General features: G+C 40.8%; 1 protein-coding gene across 2 annotated transcripts in view; it reads right to left on the bottom strand.

Moving 5' to 3' along the window:
- CSE1L (chromosome segregation 1 like) overlaps positions 1 to 27,369 on the bottom strand; it is a 34,480-nt gene that overhangs the window by 6,910 nt on the left and 201 nt on the right. Inside the window, exons 1-18 of one of the 2 annotated variants that reach the window (XM_043527449.1) lie at positions 26,787 to 27,294; positions 20,863 to 20,958; positions 19,929 to 20,071; positions 14,141 to 14,242; positions 12,907 to 13,052; positions 12,492 to 12,582; positions 12,121 to 12,228; positions 10,641 to 10,733; positions 9,265 to 9,432; positions 9,056 to 9,185; positions 8,209 to 8,274; positions 6,713 to 6,915; positions 5,459 to 5,543; positions 4,683 to 4,744; positions 3,376 to 3,512; positions 3,124 to 3,227; positions 2,376 to 2,473; positions 1,221 to 1,371 (exon numbers count right to left, since the gene is read on the bottom strand). In XM_043527449.1, the coding sequence (XP_043383384.1) occupies positions 1,221 to 1,371; positions 2,376 to 2,473; positions 3,124 to 3,227; positions 3,376 to 3,512; positions 4,683 to 4,744; positions 5,459 to 5,543; positions 6,713 to 6,915; positions 8,209 to 8,274; positions 9,056 to 9,185; positions 9,265 to 9,432; positions 10,641 to 10,733; positions 12,121 to 12,228; positions 12,492 to 12,582; positions 12,907 to 13,052; positions 14,141 to 14,242; positions 19,929 to 20,071; positions 20,863 to 20,958; positions 26,787 to 26,841 (2,038 nt within the window). In that variant the 5' untranslated portion in view covers positions 26,842 to 27,294. Of the gene's footprint in view, positions 1 to 1,220; positions 1,372 to 2,375; positions 2,474 to 3,123; positions 3,228 to 3,375; positions 3,513 to 4,682; positions 4,745 to 5,458; positions 5,544 to 6,712; positions 6,916 to 8,208; positions 8,275 to 9,055; positions 9,186 to 9,264; positions 9,433 to 10,640; positions 10,734 to 12,120; positions 12,229 to 12,491; positions 12,583 to 12,906; positions 13,053 to 14,140; positions 14,243 to 19,928; positions 20,072 to 20,862; positions 20,959 to 26,786; positions 27,295 to 27,369 lie in introns of those variants that run through there. The other variant, XM_037915570.2, reaches the window with a different exon arrangement.

Consider the following 27,369-nt stretch of genomic DNA (forward strand, 5'->3'; position numbering starts at 1 on the left):
CCAAAGCAGTACGGACCAACGCATGTTCATTTTCATTATCTGAGTCAGATGCCACCAGCAGAAGGTTGACTTTCTTTTTTGGTGGTTTGGGTTCTGGAGTTTCCGCATCAGAGTGTTGCTCTTTTAAGACCTCTGAAAGCATGCTCCACACCTCGTCCCTCTCAGACTTTGGTAGATACTTCACGTTCTTAAACCTTGGGTCGAGTGCTGTAGCTATCTTTAGAAATCTCACACTGGTACCTTCATTGCATTTTGTCAAATCTGCAATGAAAGTGTTCTTAAAATAAACATGTGCTGGGTTATCATCCAAGACTACTGTAACATGAAATATATGGCAGAATACGAGTAAAACAGAGCAGGAGACATACAATTCTCCCCCAAGGAGATCAGTCACAAATTTAATTAACACATTTCTTTTTAATGAGCATCATCAGCATGGAAGCATGTCCTCTGGAATGGTGGCCGAAGCATGAAGGGTCATACGAATGTTTAGCATATCTGGCACGTGAATACCTTGCAATGCCGGCTACAAAAGTGCCATGCAAATGCTTGGTTCTCACTTTCTGGTGACACTGTAAATAAGAGGACAGCATTAACTCCTGTAGCGATTGGCTGAACAAGAAGTAGGACTGAGTGGACTTGTAGGTGCTGAAATTTTACATTGTTTTGTTTTTGAGTCCAGTTATGTTACCAAAAAAAAAATTTACATTTGTAAGTTTCTCTTTCACGACAAAGAGATTGCACTACAGTACTTGTATGAGGTGAACTGAAAAATACTATTTCTTCTATCATTTTTACAGTGCAAATATTTGTAATAAAAATATACCCTTTGATTTCAATTACAACACAGAATACAGTATATATGAATATGTAGAAAAACACCTAAAATATTTTATTTCAATTTTTTTTAACACTACAATTAAAACTGCGATTATTTTTTTTAGTTAATCGCGTGAGTTAACTGCAATTAATCCACAGCCCTAGTTGTAACTTAATTGATTTTTTAAAAATTGGTTAAATTTTCAGTTGGCACGTCCTTTATGAACAAGGAGATGTTGGGATACTGTATTTTATAAATAAAATGTTTTGGGACTGTAGATATAATACATAACTCAGAATTACTATATATATTTGTTAATGCAGTAAGTCATTGCACAGTAAATCTTATATATTACAACACAGGATGAGAACACAGACAGCTACTAATTGCTTTTAGTTACCTTGCACGTCATTCTGTAATATCTCAGTAAACACCATAAACAAAGCCTCTTCGAAGCTTCCAACAGCAGCAGGGTTTGCTTTGCAAGTTATCCTTATCGATAAGCATATTGATTCAAACATGTAATGGTTAAAGTGAGGTTTGCTTGGGTTCTAAAAACAAGTTATGAATAAACAATCAACTTAGACTTTGAGCCAAGTCACTTATTTAACATAATGTAACTTATACTTAAATAGAAATCTGAAGCAGCATTAATCTAATTTTAGTCAAAGAATAAGGGCATTTTGCTATATTTTTCTGACAAACAGTAATTCCATTGATGCTGTGTGATAAAACAGCAAGATCCACTAATATTTGTTTTCTAAGTTTTTATCAGTTTTGGAAATATACAAATACAGTTTTCGTAACTAGACAAACCAAACAAATCTAAAAGTAGAAACAGCATGGGGAAAATATCTACTGAAAAGAATAAAATATTTTTCAGTTATGTAACAGTGTTTTATCTATACGGAATGCTCTTTATTCTCTACAGCAAAACATAGGCTTTAAAAAAAGTTTATTTGGTTAGCAGTTGAAGGTGGTCTGCAGTCTTCACAGGATTGTCTATATGAAGTATAGCAGTCCAACTTGAACTGAAAAAATCTGTTAATGATCAAGAGATTTAAACATTTCAAGGGTTAATTTCTTCTTTTATGCATAACATTTACAGCCTCCATATTTCATTGATTTAAACAACTGCCTGAGAAGTCCCCAATATAAAGGAAAATAGACAGTTTTAAGATGTATGTGACTACCCGTGAAAAATCTAGATTTATATGCTAGCTGTTTGTGTATAAACAAAACCATGTACTAAAATAATTGTTGTATTATAAATACACTTACAAGCTTATTTATAAAGCTTGTATTTCAAAATGAAAGAGGGGAAACTTTGCAGGAACCTGTGTCTACAAGAGAGGATATTTCACTGTTAGGTATGAAGAATGAGTTCCTACCAAATGTAAAAAAGCTGTTTTTATTACTTTAATTGGCAATTTATTGTGCAACAAAAACAAAAATCAATGATTTTTAAGAAAAACAAAACAGATTTCTGCCTTAAAAAGTAGCAGAAGCAGCTAATAGTGAAGAGAACGTTCTGCTCAGATAGCTTTCTGTTTACCTTACTGACAGCCAGCAGTTTCTGTGTAAGCTGAGCAATGAGAGAAGGGATATATGGGATTATAGCTTCCTGTAGCAGAGAAAAACTTCTCATGATAGCTGTAAATAAATTGAGAAAGAATTTTACATCCATGAAGATGCACCAGCTTGCCAGTTATATGTATACATCCTTTGATCTTGTATTTGTATTATAGTAGAGCCTAAAGGCCCCAGCTAAGATTGATGAGAGAGAGAGAGAGAGAGAGGGGCCTTGTCTTGAAGAGTTTACAATCTATAGTCAAGACAAAGATTTGGGCAAATGATCATTATCCCCATTTTACAGATGGGTACAGAGATTTATATTGGGCAAATCACATAATCTGTGGCAGAGACAAGAATTAAACCCAGATCTTCTGAGTCCCAGTCCAGTGCATTAGCCACAAGACAGTAGTATATTTAAAGTCTGCTGTTAATATATTTTCCATCTAGCCTTCAGAATGAGGGACATCCCTCATCTGAGGCCTTGCTACATTTTTATCACATACAAGCCTGCTGTAAATACTATTTTGGGGGGTTCCACATTTGGGCCATGGCAAAATTAGCTATGTTAACCTGACAAATAAGCACCTGCATTTAGTATGTGTATCCACTTTTTTAAAAAAACTGCATAAATCAGGCGTGTCAAATCAGGCTTTCTGAGGCCCATAGCTACAGCAGCTTCTTACCTCAAATTAAGTCAGTTTCTCAGTGCAAAGTCTGGAGTTTCTTACCTTTCATAATATACTCATTTTCAGATGAGCCAGGAAATGTCAGGGCTTTAAAAAGGTTTGTTAGTAGCACTTCTACAAATGGTACCATTTCTGCAGCTGTAATGCTGTAGATGAAAACACAGTTTTGCAACGCTTCAGTGTTTTATTCAAAACACAATTTCTGAACAACTTAGGATATTCTGATATGAAGAGAAAAAAATCCCCATGAATGATAAAAACCCAGAGTAAAATTACTTCTCACTGAAAACTTACAGTGTAGCGTTGTTAGTCCCCCTCATGGTAAACAATCTCTCAAGAGCATGGGCTGCATAAGTATGAACCACAATACTTTCTGCTTGAAGATGATTGATTAAGAGAGGGATAGACACCAAAAGTTGTTCTTTGGGTACCTACAAAAACATAGTGACATTTATATAATATTAAAATTGACATTTTAGAATCAGATACCTGTATTTTGAGAAAACATTCACCCTAGAATTTATTTCATTGGAACATTGCAAGTTCTGCAGGAAATCAGAAGGAATCTCAGGCAGGCTTCTCCAGTAGCTAACATCACACCCTGACCACCGGATATCCAGAGGGCTACTACCTTGTTTCTGTCATCACCTATGTATTGCTCCCTATCAGTATGATTTTTTAAAATAATCTTTCTTCTGTGTTTTAGTATGATTCACAGATTCATAAATATTAAGGTCAGAAGGGACCATTATGATCATCTAGTCTGACCTCCTGCACAATGCAGGCCACAGAATCTCACCCACCGACTCCTGCGATAAACCTCTCACCTATTGTGCAAAGAATCTATAAATTAAGATCTCAATATTTTTTCTCCTCTTAACTGTCTTTATGATGATCATTCTTATAGACTTCTCTAGCAGCATTTGATATACCTAAAATACTTTTCTCCCCCATTATTAGAGTGAAAAATAGCTCTCTGATATCCCCTATGATATCAATTTGATCAGGAATGCTTGGGGAATAAGGTACTACTCAACATGATTAAGGTAGCAGAATCAGGCCCTCTGATTTGATTTTGGGGCCCAATCCTGCTCCCACTACAGTCAATTAAAAAAAAAAAGTCATACTGATTCCAATGGTGTGGAATCAGGCCCTTTTGCCTTCTGAAATAATACATAGCTGTGATTTGAAAAGCTTAGTAAAAATAGACTATAAAACTGAAAGACCTAACGTCTTCTCTTGCTACATCTCAAAAGTCAAAGGAGAGGGGGGGAAAATTATTGTACTTCCTGTAACAACAGATGTCATGACAAAGGCCACTGGGCAAGCCCCAGCTAAAAGTCACTTCATTTCTCCGTGCACCATGGAAGCTTACGAGTGGAATAGAAATCCTAAATGTTCACTAATCCATCAGTAACTGAACATTAACAAGCTTTTTATACCACCTTCAGATTTAATTTATCATGGAACATGTCGTTATTGAATATCTGTTGAAGTAATTTATTATATGTTGTGTAGAAATTAGTTCATTAGGCTTGATAAGTATAAAATGACTGCAAGCTAAACGACATTAGTAATGGAAGATTAAGAAAGCAACTTACTTGGTTCCTGAAAATCATGATATACTTGATGCCATCAGCTTTAAGCACAGGAAATTCATTCACTACAAAGGAAAAGGATGTTTAGTGAGCTTTTGGGCATTATTGTATATGGAGTTTATTATTTAACATAAAATTACATACAGAGTTGACAGCAGCTCTACAATTTTCAAAATTGTATAGCGTGGACATTGCTGCAGAAGAACTTGCACAGCACGTAGCAGCTGTAAGAATTTAGTGGCTCTCTCCACATTAGCTTCGATTTTGCTTTTTATAACTTTACAATCAGATATGTTAAACTCTGGATTTTGAGTTAGTATGGTGAGTTATTCATAGCCCTGACCTATAACATGACATGGCAGTAGCCACTACACTGATGGTAGGCCATGGAACTGATCAAGGTAACCTCGTGACACAGTTTAAAGAAGTACCTCCAAAAAAAAATTTAAGGTAGTTGGTACATGAATAGTTAACTGTATTTCTAGGATGAAGACAGCATTCTATCATGGATCAAATGGCGAGGGAATATAAAAAACCTCCCATCCTCATCCCCACCAAATACTTCCATAGAATGAACGGCTGGAGCAGAATACAAAACATTCAGTCTCCTATAACCAAACTTTTGACTTTGCTACCTTACTCAAAAATGGGTGGGTATACACTGCAGGAAAGCCATCAGCATTGTTACTCTTAAAAACCATCACTAAAAGTTAATGGCCACCAAAGAGGTTTTAGGTATGCTACAAAAGGAGCATTATGCCATACGTAACCCTGCTTACCATTAGCAGACTTTAAGTCGGGTTGAATATGATTCACAAAGAATTCTGTCAGATTTACAAGTTCATTGGCTTGTGTTATTCCATGCTAGAAAAAAGAAAAATCAGAAAAATCTTTAGACATCAACATTTATCTTTTTTTTTTTTTAATGTATTTCCAAGTGGTTTTACAGAAGGCACCCAAATTTATCTAGTTATTTATAAAGTGCTAAATCACCACAGTCTAGGTGCTACACAGGTACTCTCATTCAGAACATCCTCTCCAATTATTCTGCACACATTTGTTTTAGCATCCAGTTTCTAGCTGCAATGCTAAAAGCTCAACATAAAATAGGCCCTGAATTGAGAAAGTACTTATTACACTTGCTAATCCTATGTCAAAATACCAAAATACTAAATAGAAAACATCAGAAAACTGTTAATTTGAATATTGTTGAGATGTGGTCTGTTGCACAGAAATGGAGGTAAGAACTCCTGATTTCTAAGTCTGGCTTTGACAATGACTCCTTCTCTAGGTTTGGGCAAGTCAATTAAGCTCACTGCGTCAGTTTTTCAATCTGTATATAGGGAATTATATCTACTGAACAAAAGGGGTTTGTGGATTAGTTAATGTTTGCCAACCGAGTGTGCCAAGTAACATAAATGACAGTGTTAACCACTAAATGAGGTAGGAGAGGTAAAATGGATGCTACTGTAGATTAATGTCTTAATTGCCCCAATATAGAGGTGAAATCAAGTGGAGAAGTGTTTCACGGCAGTTTCGTAATCCTTGTAAGACTTCTCTATATCACAACCACCTAATGTATCATAACTGAGCACTGCTCTTCAGATGCTCACAACTGGAAAGCAAGAGAGTTTGGGGCAGAATTGGGGTTCTCTGGCAGAACAGCAAGAGGGAAGCAAGAGGGAATAACATTTTTTACTATGCTTGATTCCAGACAATTTTATTAGTCTCTCTTAAGGCCATTCTAATTCATATACTGTGGGCTAAATTTTGATCACCAATTTTAAACTGGTGTAATGTCATTCCCTTCAATGAATTTATTGCCAGTATATACCATGTAACAAACTCAATCAACCTCTGGTACATAATAGTTTGGTCTCATTTTGGTCCTTGAGTTTAATGTGCAAGTGCTGGGTGACGGTAGCAGTCTGTGATACATAGGGGGTCAGATAATCCAGTGGTCCCCTAGTGTCTTAAACTCTGATGTCTGTATAGCTACATTATGGTTTAAAACGAAAGGCATGTAAAAGTACCTTCTGTGTCTGAGCTTTGGATGCCAAAGATGTTACAAGGTAAATGGCTGCATCTTTATGCTTCCAGTTGACAGATGGATTCTTTGCATATTCTTGCAGCATGGAATTAACATAGCCAGAAAAGATCCCTGTTACAGGTCCTTCAAAAAACTTGCATAAGCCTCGTACTAGATCACAGGCTGCTCTGCGTCTGGTATCAATATCTGTGTAAAAAAATAAATAAAAAGATTTGTATATGAAAGAATGAATGGATCTAGGTCACATTCCTACCTAATATAGTTTATACTGACTACCAACAACTATTGCCATGTACAGTATTAAGTTAAATATTTTATTTACTGTTATGAACATAGAATGGATAAGTTTAAATTCATGCATAAAATTTAAGCAGTAGATTAACAGTGTTAAACAATATTCTAGGATATAGGCAAAGATATGTAACACTGCTGATAGCATGCACTCCAGATTTACTGCCTAATGAAAATTTTTTGACAGGCATCCAAGGAGTTTTCTTTATCGTAATTTTCTCTTTACCCTTACAATAAAGTGCCTTGGCTAGTAAATTTGCATAACAATTTTGTAAAATGTTCTTTTCGTTTCCAAAGAGAAAATGTATGCACTAGAGCTTATTCTAGACAAAACTCAAGATATGGAATGAGCTTTTAAAAAATGGATTAAAAATGTAAGGTTTCCAACAGGCTAACACAAGTACCAAGTAACACCCTACTTTCCATAACTGTTTGCAGTCTTTTTGCCCAACTAATTTCCAACAAAATATAACTAAGGTAAGGGAAATCAGAACCAGATTCAGATGCAACAGGCTGTCTTCCTAGCATCCCAAGTAGCCTCAAAGTTCATATAAAATGTAACCAATTGCCTAAATTCAATAAGAGTGATATACTAGGTCATAAGAAGTCTCTCTACAGTCCTGGGACCAACACGGCTACACCACCGCCGCCTATTATGTCATTGAACTTCAGGATCATCATGAATAAATGCCAATAGCGGAGGCAGAGTTGCCCAGTAGATAAGAGCTCAGAAGACCTGGGCTCTATGTCTGGCTCTGCCACGGACCTTTAAGGTGACCTTGGGCAAGACACTTCACCTCTAGGCCAGTTCCCCAACTGTAAAGTGAGGCATTTTGAGATCAAAGGCTGAAAAGCACTCCATAAGAACTAGGTAATATTATTGTTGTACATCTGAAGTGTGGCTAATTCCAGATAAGAGTGGTAGTATTTAAACTCTGCTATGTCTTTCAGTTGCAACACAGATTTTTATCCACTCTCTTTCCTATTAGTTTAAAAAGAAAACTGATCAATGTTATTTTGCATGATGGTCAACTTTCTCAAGATTTGGATAAAGACTCTTTAGAATTGATTTTGGAAAGGACCTTCTCCAAATGTAAAAATAAAGATATATAAACTTCAGTAAACTACTTCAGTTCTTTGGCATTATGTTTAAAAATGTAAAATATTTCCAGTATATATGTGCATTACCAGATCCTTCCAAATCCCTTCTTATATATTCTTCAGAATTATCTTCAAAAGCTTCTTCATCAGCAGCTGCAGAGAAAATAGATCATTTATGAGATACACTAATGAGAACTCACTTGTTTGTTTGGTTCTTGGCAAAGAATTGAGATAATTTGTGTCAACATCTATGGTTTAACAGTGTTTTGTGAAATTAATGGGATTAAGAAATCTCGTGAGCTACTACGCAGCATATTGGCCTTGATACTTAACAAGTGACACAATGAGCTTTAACTGACAAATGTAACTCCTTTTCTTTCACGTTCATGAGCTGTTGTACATTGGATGTAGAAAAGATGGGGCACATTCAATATATTTTAAGTGTATTTGAACCAAGAGGCTTTCAAACTCATGCACTAGAAAAAAAGGAAGTTTCCAATTGCTGCAATAAATTTTCGTTACAAGTTAAGTCTTGCTGGCACCAGGATCAAAATGATTCAGATGAGCCAGACAGATGAACCACTCAAGCTTGATGGGGTAAATTCTCCATGCTCCACCTCGTTACACTGCCTGAATTATTCTGGTGTTCGCTCTAATAAGTTTAAAAATTCAAAGTAATCGCTCAATTTGAAATTCCAAGAGAAAGAACTGCCATCATTCCTTCCCAAATTGAATTTTCCTACTTGATCATTTCCACAGCAACTCAACAGATTAGCATACTATTGGAGAGATTTGGTTTGATTCTTCTGCAAGGGTGCATAGGGCCCAATCGTGCAGCCTTTACGTTATTAACAAAACCACCACTATACTCAAAGTTATCCTTTACTGGTCATAGTCGCTACTAACATGCCTTAAAGAAAAAAAAATTAATTACCTCTAAATTCCATGTTGGGAACAATAACTTTTTCACAGATGCTTGTCAGGGTATTCTGATCTTCAAACAGATGTTTATAATGTGGTCTCTCACAAACTGAGGCCAGAAACTGGATTGCATTGCTTACCAACTAGAAGATAAAACAGACCCATTTTTAGCACAACTGAACTGTTCATTCTAAAACTGGATGGAAATATATAACAACTTACCAAGTCATATTTAACTTCCTGGCCTGTTGTGACCAACAAATTCCAGATCGCTGTGACAAAACGAGGCAGGTAAGGCTGGAATTCTTCATCGTATTTTTGAGCATACAAAGCAGCATTATCACAAATTTGGGATTTCAGTAGCTCCAATAATCCAGCTTCCTCTTCATCCTCATATAAAACATAACTAAAAACTCAAACACGCAAATTTCAATACTAGTGAACAGTCAGCTTCCAAAACAAACAAAAAAAAGAGGGAATTATTTTATAATGTTGTTGCACTGGTGTTTCACAATTCTAAATATAAGGAAATATAGGAATAAACGGTCAGTTCTCACAATGGAGAGAAGTAAATAACAAGGTCCCTCAAGGATCTGGACAGGGACCAGTGCTGTTTAACATATTCGTAAATGATCTGGAAAAGAGGGTGAACAGTGAGGTTGCAAAGTTTGCAGACAATACAAAATTACCCAACATAGTTAAGCCTAAAGCTGTCTATGAAGAGTTGGAGAGATTTCAGAAAACTGGGCAACAAAATGGCAGACAAAATTCAGTTCTGATAAATGCGAAGTAATTTATATTGGAAAATATAATCCCAATTATACAGACAAGATGATGGGGTCTAATTTAGCTGTTACCACTTAAGAAAGATCTTGGCGTCATTGAGCAGATGTTTTCAGAGAACTATCAACAATGTGCAGCAGCAGACATACAAGCTAACAGAATGTTAAGAACGATTAGGAAAGAGATAGATCAGACATAAAAGCATTATGTTACTATATAAATCCATGGTATGCCCAACACCTTGAATACTGTGTGCAGTTCTGGTTGCCCCATCTCAAAAAAGATATATTAGAATTGGAAAAAATACAGAGAAGGGTAACAAAAAATGATTGGGGTATGGAGCAGTTTCCATCTGAGGAGAGATTAAAAAGACTGACTGTTCAGCTTGGAAAAAGAGGCGACTAAAGGGGGACATGATCGAGGTCTATAAAATCACGACTGGTGTGGAGAAAGTGAACACGGAAGTGTTATTTATTCCCTTCACATAACACAAACTAGGGGGTCACCCAATGAAATTAATAGGCAGCAGGTTTAAAACAAAAAAGGAAGTACTTCTTCACACAACACACAGTCAACCTGTGGAACTTATTGCCAGGGGATCTTGCAAAGGCCAAAACTATAACAGAGTTCAAAAAAGAATTAGATAAGTTCACAGAGGATAGGTCTATCAATAGGTCTCTCCCAGCACTGTGCAGCAACTACACAAGCCACATTAAACCGCAGCAGCGCTTTAACATTGCCAGTGTAGACAAGCCCTTAGTCACTCCCTCTCTCTGCAAACATTTGAACAGAGGCAAATTTTATGGAATACTTACATCAGTCTGTAAAAGTTTGTTATCTAAAGTTAAAAGACTATGAAAATTTGTCATCCAGGTTTCCATGTGATCTTCAAAAAACTCAGGAAGATCCTGTGAGGGGAAAAAAGTATGAAAGAAATGCACATTTTAAGTTCATTCCTGGTTATATTAGTTTGGTAGCTTTATACAGTTACTGTCCACTGTTCATTAACAATTTATTTTATCAAAAAGGAAGATGGACAAGGACATAGGAAATAATGCAAGACCCTGGCATAGACACTTCACACTATAGCTTCTATCTCTATTATTTGTTTGCAGAATCCACTTCAGGGGATGTTGGGAGCCGTGAGGGATTTTCCTCTCTGAAGATGGTGGGGGAGAGGCGATTCATGGTCCTTTTTGTCCTAACTAAAGACACCCTCACTCCTCTTGCCCCCTTAGCCTCCAAACACAAAAGCACAGGCCACCCCTTTTGCTCAATCCTACTCTTCAGTCCAAACGAAGGAAACAGGAGTAGACTCCAACAGTCTAAGGGGTAAATTTATCACACTTCAAGGGCCTGGACTCACATGGGTGCTTTGCATAGTATAGAGAGTCTAAAAGTTTGCTTTTAGCATGTTTTTAAACACAGATATGCTTGTTTTATATCTTAGTGATTCTGTGGCAATAAAAAAAATAGTGAAATTATGCTGCTATCAAACTTGAAGTTAATAAAAAGAAAAGGAGTACTTGTGGCACCTTAGAGACTAACCAATTTATTTGAGCATAAGCTTTCGTGAGCTGTAGCTCATGAAAGCTTATGCTCAAATAAATTGGTTAGTCTCTAAGGTGCCACAAGTATTCCTTTTCTTTTTGCGAATACAGACTAACACAGCTGTTACTCTGAAAGTTAATAAAATCCCTTCTCATTTGATTTGCTTGAGACTGTTTATAACTGTTTTCTGTCAACCCTTATTATACATGCAAAATTGTTTCCCAAGTGTCAAACTATGTCCACTGAACCTTTACCACTACCACTGCTCTTATAATTAAGGTTGAACACTCCTACAAAACCAGAAAAGGACAAAATTGACATTCTCGATCATTTTCATTATTGTTCACCTTACAATAAGCAACAAAAGCTTTTCAGGCTCCTTTATGCATCATGAAGAAGCAGAGTGTCCACAAATTCAGGGTTTTTGTTTTTAAGAGTCTTTTGCAATTCATCTGTAACTAGCTACCCTTGTATTTTTGCCCCTCTGATCTGCTACTTAGAGTTTAACTAGATCAGGAAGAGAGACTAAAATTAACTATAGGTTAGCAAACGTGTTAGTCAGTCTCAAGCTCTGCCTATTCCCTAGCGTAGGCACAGGTTACTGCTTTTTACCTTGACCAGATAACATGCGCCAGAGGGGACCTTAAATTGATTCTACAGCAAAAAGCATAACAGCTTAAAGCATAACAACTCTGGCTCTTTCAGAGCAGACCCAATAATTCGGAACAATAAATTTAGATTCACCTGAAAATTTAAACTGTAGAACAATTTTGCAATCTGAATTAGAGAAGAGAAGAGAACCTTCAAAGCACTGGCATCATTTGCATGGGTACTGCAAAGTTCAATGGTGGCCTAGAAAAGAAGAAAGGATTAATAGGAAACATGAACAGAAATGTATTGGGTGTATTGCAAATGCCATGTAATGTTACAATTTTATTGACAGCACATTCAGAGAACTGATGATTTTAGTTCTGTCATCCTGGTTTCAGTTTAAAATTTAGTATGTTTCTCTTTCTAAATAACTTGCACTCCATAAGAATTCACAAGTAGGTCAATTTAAAGTGTTAAATCATCCCTAAAAGAAGATCAAACAACTCTCAGAAATAATGCTGTACCTTAAAGAGATTTGTCAAGGGCTGTGCAAAGGCATCAAGGACAAGTTTGATTTCTGTCCACAGTTCATTTGATTTAAACTCATGGCGGTATCTGGCAAACAAAGGGAGAGGCAGGGAAAAAAAATGGTAATAGCACTTCATTCCAATTTAACTTGCATCTAATTATTTATAAGGAACTCTGAACCTTGAGACAAGTCAAGTCAAGCAAATGCAAGAACTAAATGCTACAGTTAAAACTGTCCATGTAAGGTATGAAATTCAATAACCACTTAAATAAAGCTACTAATCATTATAAAGTCAGTAACTTCAATTAGAAGCCACAAATGATTAACACAACCACAAAATTCAATTTAATAAGCAGAGGTACGTGCATTTTAGTAGAAATTCTGGAATCCACACACTTATACGTTAATACCTTTTAAATAACGAGTGTGCAGTGCGAAGGACTCCATTAATGACATGAAAATCTCCACTCTGAAAACGATTCACCATTTCGGTCAGCAGGTCTGGCCATTTCTGAGGGAAGTCTTCCCTGCCAATAATGCTAATGGCGTCACTTAACTGGAAAGGAAACGTAACCATTATATCATACCATTTGTGAATAGCATAGTGATCAGTACTTAAATACGACAGTTACTCCTGGGGGAATTTTGCGTCACTGCTGGTGGCTCCTACCACCAGCTGGGTAGGGGAGGATAGGACTTCCTCTTCCCCTGCAGAGAGCAGCAAGGATTGAGTCAGACCCACTCCCAGAAACCTCCCCACGCTGCAGGAAGCTCTGTACTCCATCCTGCGCTTCCTGCCCCCATCGCACCTCAGCCATGGTGGGAGGGGTCACAGGTGCTCCCTGGTCCACCCAACCCCCATGCATCCGGACCCCCCATATCCAGAGCGCCCCACTCCCCCCGAAACGCCTCAGTCTCCTGCACCAGAACCCCCACCACGGTGATCCTCCCTCCCTGCAACCGACCCCTGCCAAGCCCCTCCCCCCTGCATCTGGACCCCCACCCTGCACCCAGATCAACCTGCTGAGCCCCAACCACCTTCACCTGGATCCCCCTGTAGAGTCCCATTCCCCCAGCACCAGGAACCCCCCATAGAGCCTCTGCATCCATATCTCTCTCTCCAACCACCCAAACCCAGACTGCCCCACACAGAATCCTCTCACCCCACACCCGGATTCCCCCACACTTGGATTCTACTGGGCTAAACCTGCTTGCCTCACACCTGGATCAGGGCCAGGGCTAGGAATGCAAGACTCTGTCCCCCTCTCACTTGCTATCTTGGTACATATGGCATGAAGGGGCAGGGCCCTGGGGTGTTTCTGGGGCAAGCCCGGCCCTTGCACTGTGTTAGGGTCTGGTGCAGCCTCACCACTGAGTCCGTGTCCCAAGATGCGGGGCAGCTGCAGGGTGATCTCCCACCTCCATGCAGCCAGTGGCCTATGCTCCACACTGCCATGCTGGAGTCTCCACATTTATTTATTGACAAATGAAATATGCAGAATTTTGAAATACTGTGCACAGAATTTATTTTTTTTATACATACACACACAGTAAACTCTTTGGGAGACCCCAGAACATGACTGATCTCCCATTAGGGCTTCTAGGCACAACATCCTCCCGAAGGTCTCAGTGAAGCAATCTTACCTGTTTTTGAATTTGTTCTGGACTGCTAAGCATCAAGTGTACTATGTTGCCTTTAATAGCTATCCTGTCTGTTTCACATATTTTGTTTGGTTCATCTTCAATCTAAAAGTAAAACATTAGTTAATTATGAGACATCTATTATTCCTCTGTGCAATGAAAGGAAAAAATACTCCAAATATTTTTAGTTTTCTTTACATAAATTGAGCATGTTGCACCACAATAAGGAAATCCAGTGTAGAAAACTGAGTGTTTGCCAACATGTTTATTTTTAATGATATAACTCTGCCTGTGATGGAACTATAATGGCAATCTCCGCAGATAAACCAAGAAAATTAAATGCTTCTATAAAATTAGGGACTACACTTTCTCCTTCAGAATTACCGGTTTGAAGAGGCTGGCCAGCCACCTCAAAATAGACACCTATAGGTGAATTTGAATTAAATTAAGGTATTTCTCTGTTGGGTGGGTGAAGTTAACCTGGAACCCAGTGAACTTCAAACAATGAATAAGTAATTTCAAAGCACTGCCACATACACAAAATAAAACTGAAAACTACTAGAGAAAGGTGTTGTTTTTTTTTTCTAATCTGAGATTTATAGTTATTGACACCTTGCTGAGCAGTAGCAGAACTCAGGGCCTTGCAAGATCAGCTTCCTATTTGGAGCAGAAATAAGTGAGAGTGAACCTCTTAATGTAGTTTGTTTATTTACAAGATGCATAAATCCTGTTTCCTTGAACAGGACTTATAATGAGCAGCACATAGGCATCCCCCTCTTACAGCAGCCTCGGGAAAGGTAGCTCTGCCCTGTCACCAGAAGCATCTTGTGCCTCTGACTCTCTTCTCCAAGGTCTATCAAGTCTAAAGCCTGGTCTACACTACAAAGTTATGTCATCATCAGCCATTTTGCATCAGCCTAGTTGAAGGTGTCCAATTTTGTCTCCCACCGACGTAAACTCTCCATTATGCCAACATAGTAACACCACCCCCCTGAGCAGCACTGAGCCATGGTCAACGTACTGAGGTTGATGCAGAGTGAACGCAGACACTGCATTACCTATGTTGACCCTAACAGTCCTCCAGCAGCTGTCTCATAATACCTGAAACTGACCATTCCGGTTACAATTGTGAACTCCACTGCCCAGGCATCAGAGAGACCGGAAGCACCCACCCCCCCGTTAAAGCCCTTCAAATTTTTTAAATGTCTTTTCCTGATTGTCCATCTTGGTGAGCACAACTACCAGTTTTCCATTGTTCTGGACAACTGCCCAGGTCACCACATCAGCTACATGCTCCAGATGTGCCCCAGCCAGGAGGAGACAGGATTGGATTTCCTGGGCCTGTGAGCACACTGTGCAGTCACAGCTACAGACCATCCATAGAAACATGGACGTCTATAAGCAGATTGCATAGGGGAGGCAGAAGGGGTATGACAGGAAGCAATATCAAAGCAAAGAAATGGCGGAAGACATACCAGAAGGCCAAGGAAGCCAACAGTCGATTCAGTGCCAAGCTGAAGACCTGCCACTTTTATAAAGAGCTGCATGCCATACTTGGTGGATACTCCACCACCATCCCACACTTCCCCATGGATACCACTGAGAGGCCCAAATCACAGGCCCCTGATATGAACAGCAAGGATGAGGATGATGACAGGGGACATGGCAACTGGAGGGGCGGGGAGAGGGTGTGTCCACCTATGCCACAAGCCAGGACCTAATTGAGACTTCACTACAGTCCAGGCAGTTGAGCAAAGACAAGCCCATGCCTGGGTAAAAATGGTGCCAGTATTCAGTGCCATTGCCCTATACTCATAATTTTATGCAACCGAGCAATTCCCCCCTTCATTTCCCTCATCCCTGGCAGGGCATACCGTAGCTGAAGCTGTGAGTGGCGCTGCGCACAAACACTCTGAAGCAGAAATGTCAACCTCTTGTTTAACATTTTAGGGGAGCAAGGGAAGGGAGTTCTGAATCTTAACTTTAGTTTTCCGTTGTGACTATACTGACAAAGGTACCTCTGTGTGTTTTATCTGTAGCTGCTGCAGTTGCAGCAATCAGGGGTTTCCCCTCCACACCAGGGGAGTGTCTGAACCAGAGAAGGAAGAGAAAGAGGAGGACTTGGGATAACATTTTCAGCAAGATCTTGCAAGCATCAGACTGTGAACTGAGGACCTGGAGGATGAATTTTGCAAAACTGTAGGGAGATGGAAAGATCAGACAGGAGAAGGGCCCAGGAGTTGGTGAGGGAGATGCACCAGGTCATAAAGGGGCTTCTCTGGCAACAAACACAGATTCTGCAGACTCTTCTGGACCTAATGGTTCTACAGTCCAGGCTCACCTCCGGCTGAAGTCCATGGAGAACTCCAGTATACTCCACATTCCATGTGGCATCAGGGGCCACATTCCTACCCCTACTGCTTCACACTGGGGGACATTAAAGACAACCACAACTTCACATACACTGACCTGTTAAGAGCCACGACTGCTGTCTGGGAAGCTAAAATGTACATGAATGTTCCTTCCCCTTCTTTAAGCTCTGTTCCACAAGTCTATTAAGGTTTTAATGTATTTAGTTTTAATTGGCACAGAATTTTTTTTTGAAGTGTTTTCATTTACTCAAGAAAACAGTATTGTTTGGAAAATAATTCATCTTTATTAGTTCCCAACATATGCTGCAGAATGCGTGACGGTACTGAAAGCACACACTTTAGTTGTTATTATATATTGTAACACAATTCACAGGATCAGTGAACAAAGTGTAATCATCAGACATGCACCAAGCACCACACAATTTGTAACAAGCCCCCAAACTATAGGGCCAGGTAGAGCACTGTACACCACAAAGCATTACTGTGGCTTGCTGTTAATGTGCTCTTTCAAAGCCTCCTTGAGCTATATAGCTCCAAGCTGAGGTCTTCTGATAGCCCTTACGTCTGGCTGCTCAAACTCAGCGGACAGCTACTGCACCTCTGCCCTCTACCCCAGCAACTACTATTCCCCCTTTGCTTCACAGATATTATATAGGACACAACAGGCAGCTATGACCATTGGGATATTTTTCTTCCCGAGACTAACTTTTGTGAACAAACACCACCAGTTCCCTTTCAGTCTACCAAAAGCACATTCATTCAACTGACATTCTCCAACTGCTGAGCCAGTAGTTGAATCTTTTCTTGGTGCTGTTGAGATGGCCAGTATATGGCTTCATGAACCAGGGGAGTAAAGAATAGGCTGGGTCCCTCAGGATCAGTACTGGCATTTCAACATCCCTAATGGTAATCTGCCGATCAGGAAAGAGCCCCTGCTTGTAGCTTTCTGAACAGTCCTGTGTTGTTAAAGATGCAAGTGTCATGCACCATCCCTGACCAGCCAACACTGATGTCAGTGAAGCGTCCCTGGTGATCCACCAACGCTTGCATAACCACTGAAAAATAGCCCCTCCTCTTGATGTACTCTGTGGCAAAGTGGTCTGGTGCCAAAATAGACACATGCATGCCGTCTGTTGCTCCATTGCAGTTCAGGAAACCTCCAGCTGCAAATCCACGCATTATGTCCCGCACGCTGCCGAGAGTTACAGTCCTGTGTAGCGGGAGATGATTAATGGCCCTGCACACTTGCATGACAACAATCCCCAAAGTGGATTTTTCAACTCCAAAATGACTTTGCAATGACAGTAGCAATCTGGCATTGCAACTTTCCACAGTGTGATCACTACTCACTTCTCCATTGTCAGTGCAGCTCTCATTCTTGTGTCACTGCTCTGGAGAGCTGGGGCAAGCTCAGCACACAGATCCAGGAATGTGGCCTTGCACATCCAAACATTCTGCAGCCAGTGCTCATCATCCCAAGCCTGCATTACAGTGCGATCCCATTAGTCAGCACTTGTTTCCCAGGACCAGAAGCAGTGCTCCACCACTTGCACCTGCTCCACGTACACCAAAAATAATCTTGAACTAGTTCTCACTATGTCCCACAGCAATCTGCTCTTCACAAAATCGTCAAGTTCCCCATGGCTCTTCAAATACCAGAGGATTATGTGTCCTGTGCCTGCAATACTCACAATAGTTCAGAGCTGTGCATGCTCCATGCTTCTGTCAGAGATGGTGGACAGCAACAAGTTCCACGTGGGGTCATGGGATTTTCAAAACAGGCACGAAAATTATGGGACAGAGATGGCATTATGGGGTAGAGAAAGTCGTCTGATCAGAACTTGAACCCCATAGTCCCAGTCACCCCTGCGTGACTCACACCCCACCATGAAATGCCAAAACTTTCCAAAACATAGTGCACTGAACGATGGGGAGTTGCACACTGGGTTACCTACCCATGGCGCACCGCATCGTTCATCAAAACAAGTATTCCTGGCGCATACGTGAAGTGCTGACAGAAGGAGCCAAGTGTGCATCTGTACAAGTGATAGACTAACTGTGGCAGCTTTATGCAAGCATAACTTGTGTCAATAAAAGTTTGTAGTGCAGACGTGACCTATGTGCTTGATAAACTCTATGCCCTTTTTCCTCCCCCAGCCCTTGAGCTTTATACCTCAGAGATACCTAGCCCAAGGCTGCTCACTAAGACCACATGGCCTAGAAAGCTGAACCTGGGCACATACTCTGTACAGCTGCTCTGCAATGCAAGTGAATCTCAGTATTTCAATTGCCAGACAAAGGGAGTACTTGAACCCACATGGCATCCTTAATGACTCTTTGGATGCACCTATTACATGGCATCTTTATCCTGAGTGCTTGTAATAATTAGGAAACCATTGGCACCTTTTGGTATAACTATATGCTGGGTACTAATTATGACAACAACAAATGCAAGGTTTCATATAAAGAAGTGTGATATGACAGTGTCCATTTAAATTGTTGTAAGACAAACACCAAAGGCTTACAATTTTACATCACTAATATAGTCATTCCATTTGTAATGGGAAATTCACATTCTGATTTAACAGCTAGTTTGCATTAATCCCAAAGCATTTTTTCCAGCATTATAAAATTTATACTTTGAAGATTTTCAGAGACACAAATGACAGTTAGGCATCTAACTCCCATTAACTTTCAGTGGGAATTCAGCATTTAGCTGCCAGGTATACTTACAAAAATCTCCCCACATTGTCAGGGTCGATAGGTCCCAAATGTAGTCGTTTTATCCATAAATTAAATTTCACTACAGCTGAATATTTTGAACAAAGAACGCTCCAGGATCTCCAAAATAAGAACAATTTTAAGTTCCAACATCTCTGTAAGTGAGAGACTAAAACAATATAATGCCCAAGTGTGGACACGCTTTAAACTGGTTAGCTTAAGTCAGCTGACCTAAGCTAAACTGATTTAAAGAGCGTCTGCATACAAAATTCTTTTGGTTTATATCAATTGGTTTACAAAAAAAATAATCACACCTTTAGTTGAAATGAAGCAACTTTGTGTTTAGACCAGGCTTGCACTACTGTCTTCTGTATTTTTTGCAGAAATGTGAATGTCAAATGCTATATTCTTCCTTCAACATTTCATTATCCTGCTCTATTCTCATGATCCAGCAAGGGAGTGAAATTAACAAGAATCCTACCGTCTTCTCTCAGGCTTCAAGAACCCACCCACATGTTGTCAATTCCTATCCTATCAATAAGTCAAGATCTGTACTTGTTTTCTGAACGATCCATCTATTATCTCTCAAAGCACGGGTATGCAACATTCTCCATGATTACTGTTCACATAAGAATAGTTTTCTGCACATCAGAGACCTTATATTACATTTTATCACAACTATTCACCAAAATACCTACAATTCTCCAGTTTCTTTTAATATAATTCTTGAAAGTTACAGAGGCACAGACTTTGATGACATTATCTTGCGACTTTTCCAGCAGCGTTAAGAGTAACAATGGGTAATTCTGGTTTCCTTCAACTGATTCGAGAAACTTCTCCGCTGTAAGATAATATGCTAAATTTAACAAAATGCATTAGCTTTTACGCAGAGCCCTATCATTCTTCAACATTGAAACAGAAAACAAAGCACCATTTAGTAATTAGACTAAATTCATGAGTGTGTGTCTCAAGAAGAGAAGTATGTAAATAGAATGCATTTTTATTTCAACAAAAATTGACAAATATTAAGTAACAGTGGTGCTAGAGCGTTTCCCAAAAGTTTTGAATGCAGAGCAAGCTGTGGAAATATTGCATCCTCACCATTTCTAAAAAGCCATGAACCCCCAGCAGCGAATCCCGGATTTTTAATTAGCATTATCCATGTTTGGAAATAGCATTTGCTTCTTTTCATTAACAACCATATGAAGATATATAAGATAATTTGAAATTAGGAAAAGAAGGGAAATGGAAGAGAAGGAAAACAGGGAGAAGAGTTATGGATAGCTTTTATTTACACACTTTGTCACAGGGTTCCTTAAAAGACTCAACTCCTTTAGAAACTAACCCAAAACAGTTTAAGGCAGGAAAAAGATCACATCTAATAAACTTCAGTGGCAGTTCAGGCAGACAGAAGAGCTAAGCAGATACTATGCACAGGACTGGCTCTAGGCACCAGCAAAGCAAGCACGTTCTTGGGGCAGCACAATTCCAGGGGCGGAATTCCGGCCACTTTTTTTTTTTTTTTTTTTTTGCTTGGCCAGTTGTGGTCTCGGAGCTTGGGGCGGCAAAAAACCTAGAGCCGGCCCTAACTATGCTTTTCAGCCAAGTGCTACGCATTTTTAACTATTTTACCTGGACGCCGTATAGAAGGATCTGGATCTAGTGTCTTCTTTAGATATTCTGTTAAAGTCTGTAAATTGGCATCACTGAGCTCCATAACTGCAGAACCTAAAATGCATAAAATATTTGGTTAAGAATTCAGAGTAAAAAATGGTTTCTATGCAATCTGTTTACCAGCCCAATAGGCTGTGCACAAAATTATTTAGGATTTACATTTTCATTTGAAATTTCAGAAAGCGCATTCATCACCTGTATTATATCCAAGCAAAGCTGATGTGAAATATATATCTAAAGCAGAAAGCATGACATTTTTCTCAATTATGTATGACTGCTAACAACTATTTTATTAGTTAGGCCGAGCACCTAGAGAATTGAAAACGGAACAGTTTTAAGTTCTTTGGAGAGTTGACTCTTGTTTAAAGGCACATTACAAAAGAAAATGCTGGTAAAAAACATTCAATATAAAATTAATACCCTCTAAACAGAAAGCTGTTTCAAGCCAAAACCAACCTATGTTACTCTTCCTCTCCCCTCATTGTCCTACACATATTTTCAGGTTCACCTCAGTGAGCTGTTACCTTCACAGCTTAGTTGAGATCATTCAAGTGACAATATCATCACTCAACCAGAGTCAAGACACATTTCAATTTTGTTCAAGCTCTTTCTCCCTCTCCTTTTCCCAGATTGGTCTATTTTTCTTTGCTGTTCCAAGCAGCACTTTCTTATCCTATTGTTTAGGCAAAAATAAGATTGGACTTCTCTTCAGTGAGCCATCCTTAGACGTCTTCTTCTCAAAAAGGAGATAGTTTTAATTGTTGCTACCAACTGAAGAATGTATAATCTGCTATGAGAACACACACAGGCACTTTTCCACTGGAGTATCAGCAGATACTACTACAATCCAAACCGAAGCCTGGTGTCCCATTTTGGTATTGATCACCAAGCCACAGCAACTTCTAACGTATCTACAAATGCATTCAGCCTCCATCTTGTTGAGCTAATTTTTGCCTGATGGTATAGTATGTACTTATATGCCATTTTAAAGGGACAGTAACGCCACAGGAGTTTCATTTACCTTACTGTGGGCAAGTATGAGTGTGACCACTGCATGTTGTAAAAGCATAGAATCCTGCCCCAAAACAGAAAGGTCAGAGGCATCGCTTTTCCCTGCAGTTCTCAGCTGACCTGACTATAATCACATTCACTAGCTCATATCAGCTAAAAAAAATCCTACTAAAAGGTAATATTTAATATGAGACTTTACCAGCTCCATGACAAAATGTCCTCATCCACCATTACCATGGTAAAACAAATATTTGATGCATCCATAATTTAAAATTACTTATTCCAGCAAGTATAATTTTGCAAGGCCAGGGAATCAACCAATACATAAGTCATTCAGTTTATCTTTCAAGCCTGAATGAAGTTCAGTGCTCATGAAATAAATGGACTGGAAATACTAGCTAGGGAGAGCCTGGCCAAGCAGCTGTATAATATAGATATGTAGATATACTCCACCCTAATTAAACTCATGTCACTTATGAATTATATAGACTTGAATACATGGCTGCAGTGGTAAAAATTGAACCCATAACACACACACAGCCCCTTTCCCACAATCCCATGGCGGATGGAATTTATAGTAACTACAAGAATGTTGCTGATTTTTCATCTTTACAACTTGTTTCCTCTATTTCTCGCTCCACTACTCATCTACTACTTTTGTCCTTTTTCTGTTACAATCAGGAAATAAAAGACACTTTAGCCAAAAAATGTGTTCGCTACTGACTTAAGATTCTATTCCCTTCACTCTCAACCTATTTGCTTTCTTATCAGAGATTTTCTTCTCTGGAAAACTGTAGGTTGAAACAACTTTGAACTCAGATGACTATGCTTTCCTTCTCTGAGCTCAGAGCAGGAGTTTAGAATTTCAAAGCCGTTTCAGTTGCATCTGGCATGTCAGTCAGTACCTGGTCCTGTAGGGCCACAGGAAATCCCATCTCTCAGCCTCTCTTATTTCCACAAAGATAGAATGGGCTTTTCTCCCTGGAGAGCTTACTATAAAGTAACAGAAAAACCTCAAACAGAAAGAAATTGAAGTCTGTTTTCACAGTCCCATTTCAGACATAAGAACATAGGAATGGCCATACTGGGGTCAGACCAAAGGTCCATCTAGCCCAGTATCCTGTCTTCCGACAGTGGCCAGCGTCAGGTGCCCCAGAGGGAATGAACAGAACAGATAATCATCAAGTGATCTATCCCCTGTCGCTCATTCCCAGCTTCTGGCAAACAGAGGCTAGGGACACCATTCTTGCCCATTCTGGCTAATAGCCATTGATGGACCTATCCTCCATGAATTCATCTAGTTCTTTTTTTAAACCTAGTTATGGTCTTGGCCTTCACAACATCCTCTGGCAAGGAGTTCCACAGGTTGACTGTGCGCTGTGTGAAGAAATACTTCCTTTGTTTTAAACCTGCTGCCTTTTAATTTAATTTGGTGACCCCTAGTCCTTGTGTTATGAGAAGTAGTAAACAACACTTCCTTATCTACTTTCTCTACACCAGTCATGATTTTATAGACCTCAATCATTATCTCCCCTTAGCCATCTCTTTTCCAAGCTGACAAGTCCCAGTCTTATTAAACTCTCCTCATACGGAAGCTGTTCCATACCCCTAATCATTTTTGTTGCTCTTTTCTGAACCTTTTCCAATTCCAATGTATCTTTTTTGAGATGGGGCAACCACATCTGCACACAGTATTCAAGATGTGGGCGTACCATGGATTTATATAGAGGCAACATGATATTCTGTTCTATTATCTATCCCTTTCTTAATTATTCCCAGCATTCTGTTTGCTTTTTTGACTGCCGCTGCACACTGAATGGATGTTTTCAGAGAACTATCAACAATGACTCCAAGATCTCTTTCTTGAGTAGTAACAGCTAATTTAGGCCCCATCATTTTATATGTATAATTGGGATTATGCTTTCCAATGTGCATTACTTTGCATTTATCAACATGAAATTTCATCTGCCATTTTGTTATCCAGTCACTCCGTCTTGAGAGATCCTTTTGTAGCTCCTCACAGTCTGCCTGATCTTAACTATCTTTAATAATTTTGTATCATCTGCAAATTTTGCTACTTCACTCTTTACCCCTTTTTCCAGATCATTTATGAATATGTTGAATAGGACTGGTCCCAGAACAGACCCCCCAGGGGACATCACTATTTACCTCTCTCCATTCTGAGAACTGACCATTTATACCTACCCTTTGTTTCCTATCTTTTAACCAGTTACCAATCCATGAGAGCACCTTCACTCTTATCCTGTGGCAGCTTACTTTGCCTAAGAGCCTTGGGTGAGGGACCTTGTCAAAGGCTTTCTGAAAATCTAAGTACACTATCTCCACTGGATCCCCTTGGTCCACATGCTTGTTGAGCCCCTCAAAGAATTCTAGTTGATTGGTGAGGCGTGAAATTAATGGGCCAATATCTGCTCCAGCCAAAGGACAATGAACTCATTCACATAAGTATTGTGAACAGATGCTCAGTTGGTAGCTGTGGTGCTATATACCCAGCAACCTTTTTCCCCTTTACATTAATACATACCAGGAAGCTGTAATAACGTATCTTCCTTAACAGACCACAACTTAAGCTAGAGAGAGTAAAAATGTTTTTGAGTTTTGACCCAGGCTAGTGTCTATGCTGACAGATGTTAAAATAATTCACATATTAAGGAGGGAGACAAATTAACTGAGGGCAAGGATTACCGTGTCAGAAAAAAGGAAAAAAAAACCCAAACATTTCTCCCCACTCCACTTTCATGGAACACTATAAAGAACAGGGGAGGGCAAACTTTTTAGCCTGTGGGCCGCATCGGGTTTCTGAAATTGTATGGCGGGCCGGCTGTGCCTCCCCAAACAGCCAGACATGGCCCGGCCCCCTGCCTCACCCACCCCCCCTGCTCCCTGTCCCCTGACCACCCCTGAGTGCTCCCTGCCGCCTCATCCAACCCCTCCGTGCTCCCTGCCGCCTCATCCAACCCCTCCTCTCATTCATGACTGCCCCCCTCCCCCAGGACCCCTGCCTCATCCAACCACCCCTTCTCCCTGACCGCCCCGGAACCCCTGCCCCCAACTGCCCCATCCAACCCCCCTCTCCTTCCTGACTGCCCCATCCAACCACCCCTTCTCCCTGACTGCCCCCTACCGCCCCATCCAACCCCCCCTCCTTCCTGACTGCCCCCCCCCGAGACCCCTGCCCCCATTCAACGCCCCATTCCCCACCTTCTGACTGCTTGGACCCCTGACCACACCCCCCAAACTGCCCTGCCCTTTACCCAACCCTTCCCTTCTCCCCCCCTGCTCCCTGCCTCCTTACCCTGCTGCCTGGAACACCGGTGGCTGGTGGCGCCCACTGGAGCCAGCCATGCCACCGCGCACCACAGAGCGCCGGGTCAGACTGGGCTCTGCAGCTGTACTGCCACAAGAGCTTGCAGCTTCGCCACCCAGAGCATTGCACCAATGGTGCAGTGAGCTGAGGCTGCAGGGGAGGAGGAACAGCGGGGGAGGGGCTCGGAGCTAGCCTCCCAGGCCAGGAGCTCAGGGGCTGGGCAGGAGAGTCCCGCAAGCTGTAGTCTGCCCGCCTCTGATAAAGAACTTTTGAGAATACTGCATTTCTGCTCTAAATTGTTACATCACTTATCAGGCATAAATTTCATTCCCAGGAATACTTATTTCCTTAATTTAGTGAAAAGACAGTCAATTGCTATTTCGTGTACTAAGCCACAATACTTTGGAAACAAGTATTAGCTGGGATTTTACCTGAAGCAAGACAAAGCGAGGGCAAAGTCAAGAGGTAGAAAGAAATGCCATGTGCTATGATTTACTGTTCCAAAAACCCATCTTCTCTGCAAACCAAAATACCACAAAACCCACTGTGAGGGAAACGGAAGGGGTTTTTCTATCCATGTAGTAAATCCACCCCCTTGAAAGGGAGTAACTAGGTTGACAGAAGAATTCTTCCATTAACCTAGCCGTATGTACACCAGGGTTTAAGTTGGGTTAACTATGTCCCTTGGGAGCATGACATTTCTCACACTCCTGAGCAAAGTAGCTAGGTTGACCTAAATTTTAGGTGTAGCCCAGACCTCAGATGCATAGAAGAGCACGATGCCAATACACGTTGAGATAATGGCTGTCTCGTGTTCTGGTACTTTTCTCTTCCCCCAGCAGCTATTTCCCATTCTCTTAACCCCATCTTTTCTTAAGGTTGTAAGTAACCACATTTACTTAAGCAGTAGAGCTCTTGTACCCACTTTATGTTGTAGTGAGCAAGAAAGAGATAGAGGAAAGAAAATTGTTAAACACATAGAAGTCCATGCATGTTTTAGAGTAATTAGGCCTAATATGTTTTCCCAATCACCACTACTCCATCATCCATTCCAGGTTTCTAAATCCCCGCTTATATTACAGTGCCCGGAGTATAAATTGGTTAGTCTCTAAGGTGCCACAAGTACTCCTTTTCTTTTTACAGATTTAAAGATTGCTCCTCTTTCCCCCTCAAACCTTAGCTCTTTTCACTTCTTTTTTAATGCATCCTAGCTCCTCTCTTTCCTTTCAACTGCAGCCAGTAACCAGACAGAGTTAAATTAGAACAAGGACTAAGTGCACACAAGTATTTTGCAGCAAAAGCTGGTGCCTTCCCATGCCTACAGTGCTAGGAAGTGAACCCAGCTTACATCTAGAGAGGAGTGCCTGAGTTTCCTCCCTTTGGTTGTACTAACGGGTGAGTGTTTAGTATGCAGAAGGAAGTGGGGGAGAGAGGGGAAAAGCAGGCAACACAACAGTGAGAGGGAGAAACTCAGTGCCACAGACCTCTGCAGCAAAGACTGAAAAGATCCCACCCATGTGGTGAGGCTTTCTCCAGTTCTCACCCAGCCGCCTCCGAAACGCTGCTGTGCAAATCCCCTCCTGTGCTCCTCTACCCATCACACTGCAGTAAAGCCAGGCCACGTGCCCGAGGGACAGGAGAGAGAGATGCCCGTAAGGGAAGGCAGAGGCTGCCCCCTTATCCTCTCCCTGCAACGATCGGAGGACGGCGGCTGCCCCCTGGCACCCAGCCTGTCCCCGAGCGCGTGCCGAAGAGGGGGCAGGAGGCGACACCACCACCCTCAGTCGCTACTGCTAAGTCGGGGGGCCGGGGTAGGCTGGCACCCCAGGCCCTCCCGCCAAGGGGGCGCGCTCGGGGCCTCGGGGAAGAGAGACTGAAGCAGCACCCTCCCTCCAACTAACTCGCTACCCGCCAGAGACTGACAGCAGCGCACACCAATCAGGGAGGACCTTTCCCTGCTCCTTCGGCCCAAGAACCAACGCTCGCGGGTGCAAGCGAAGAAGGCGGGACCCGGTGGGCCCAGCATGTTCAGCTGCGCCTCCCGCTGGGCCGCGGGCCCAGAGCCCATCCCCAGTCCGGAATAAACACGGAACCGCCGTGTAAGCAGCGAAAGGGAGCCGCCCTCC

Source organism: Chelonia mydas, chromosome 13, assembly GCF_015237465.2.
Source record: "Chelonia mydas isolate rCheMyd1 chromosome 13, rCheMyd1.pri.v2, whole genome shotgun sequence".
NCBI lineage: Eukaryota > Metazoa > Chordata > Testudines > Cheloniidae > Chelonia > Chelonia mydas.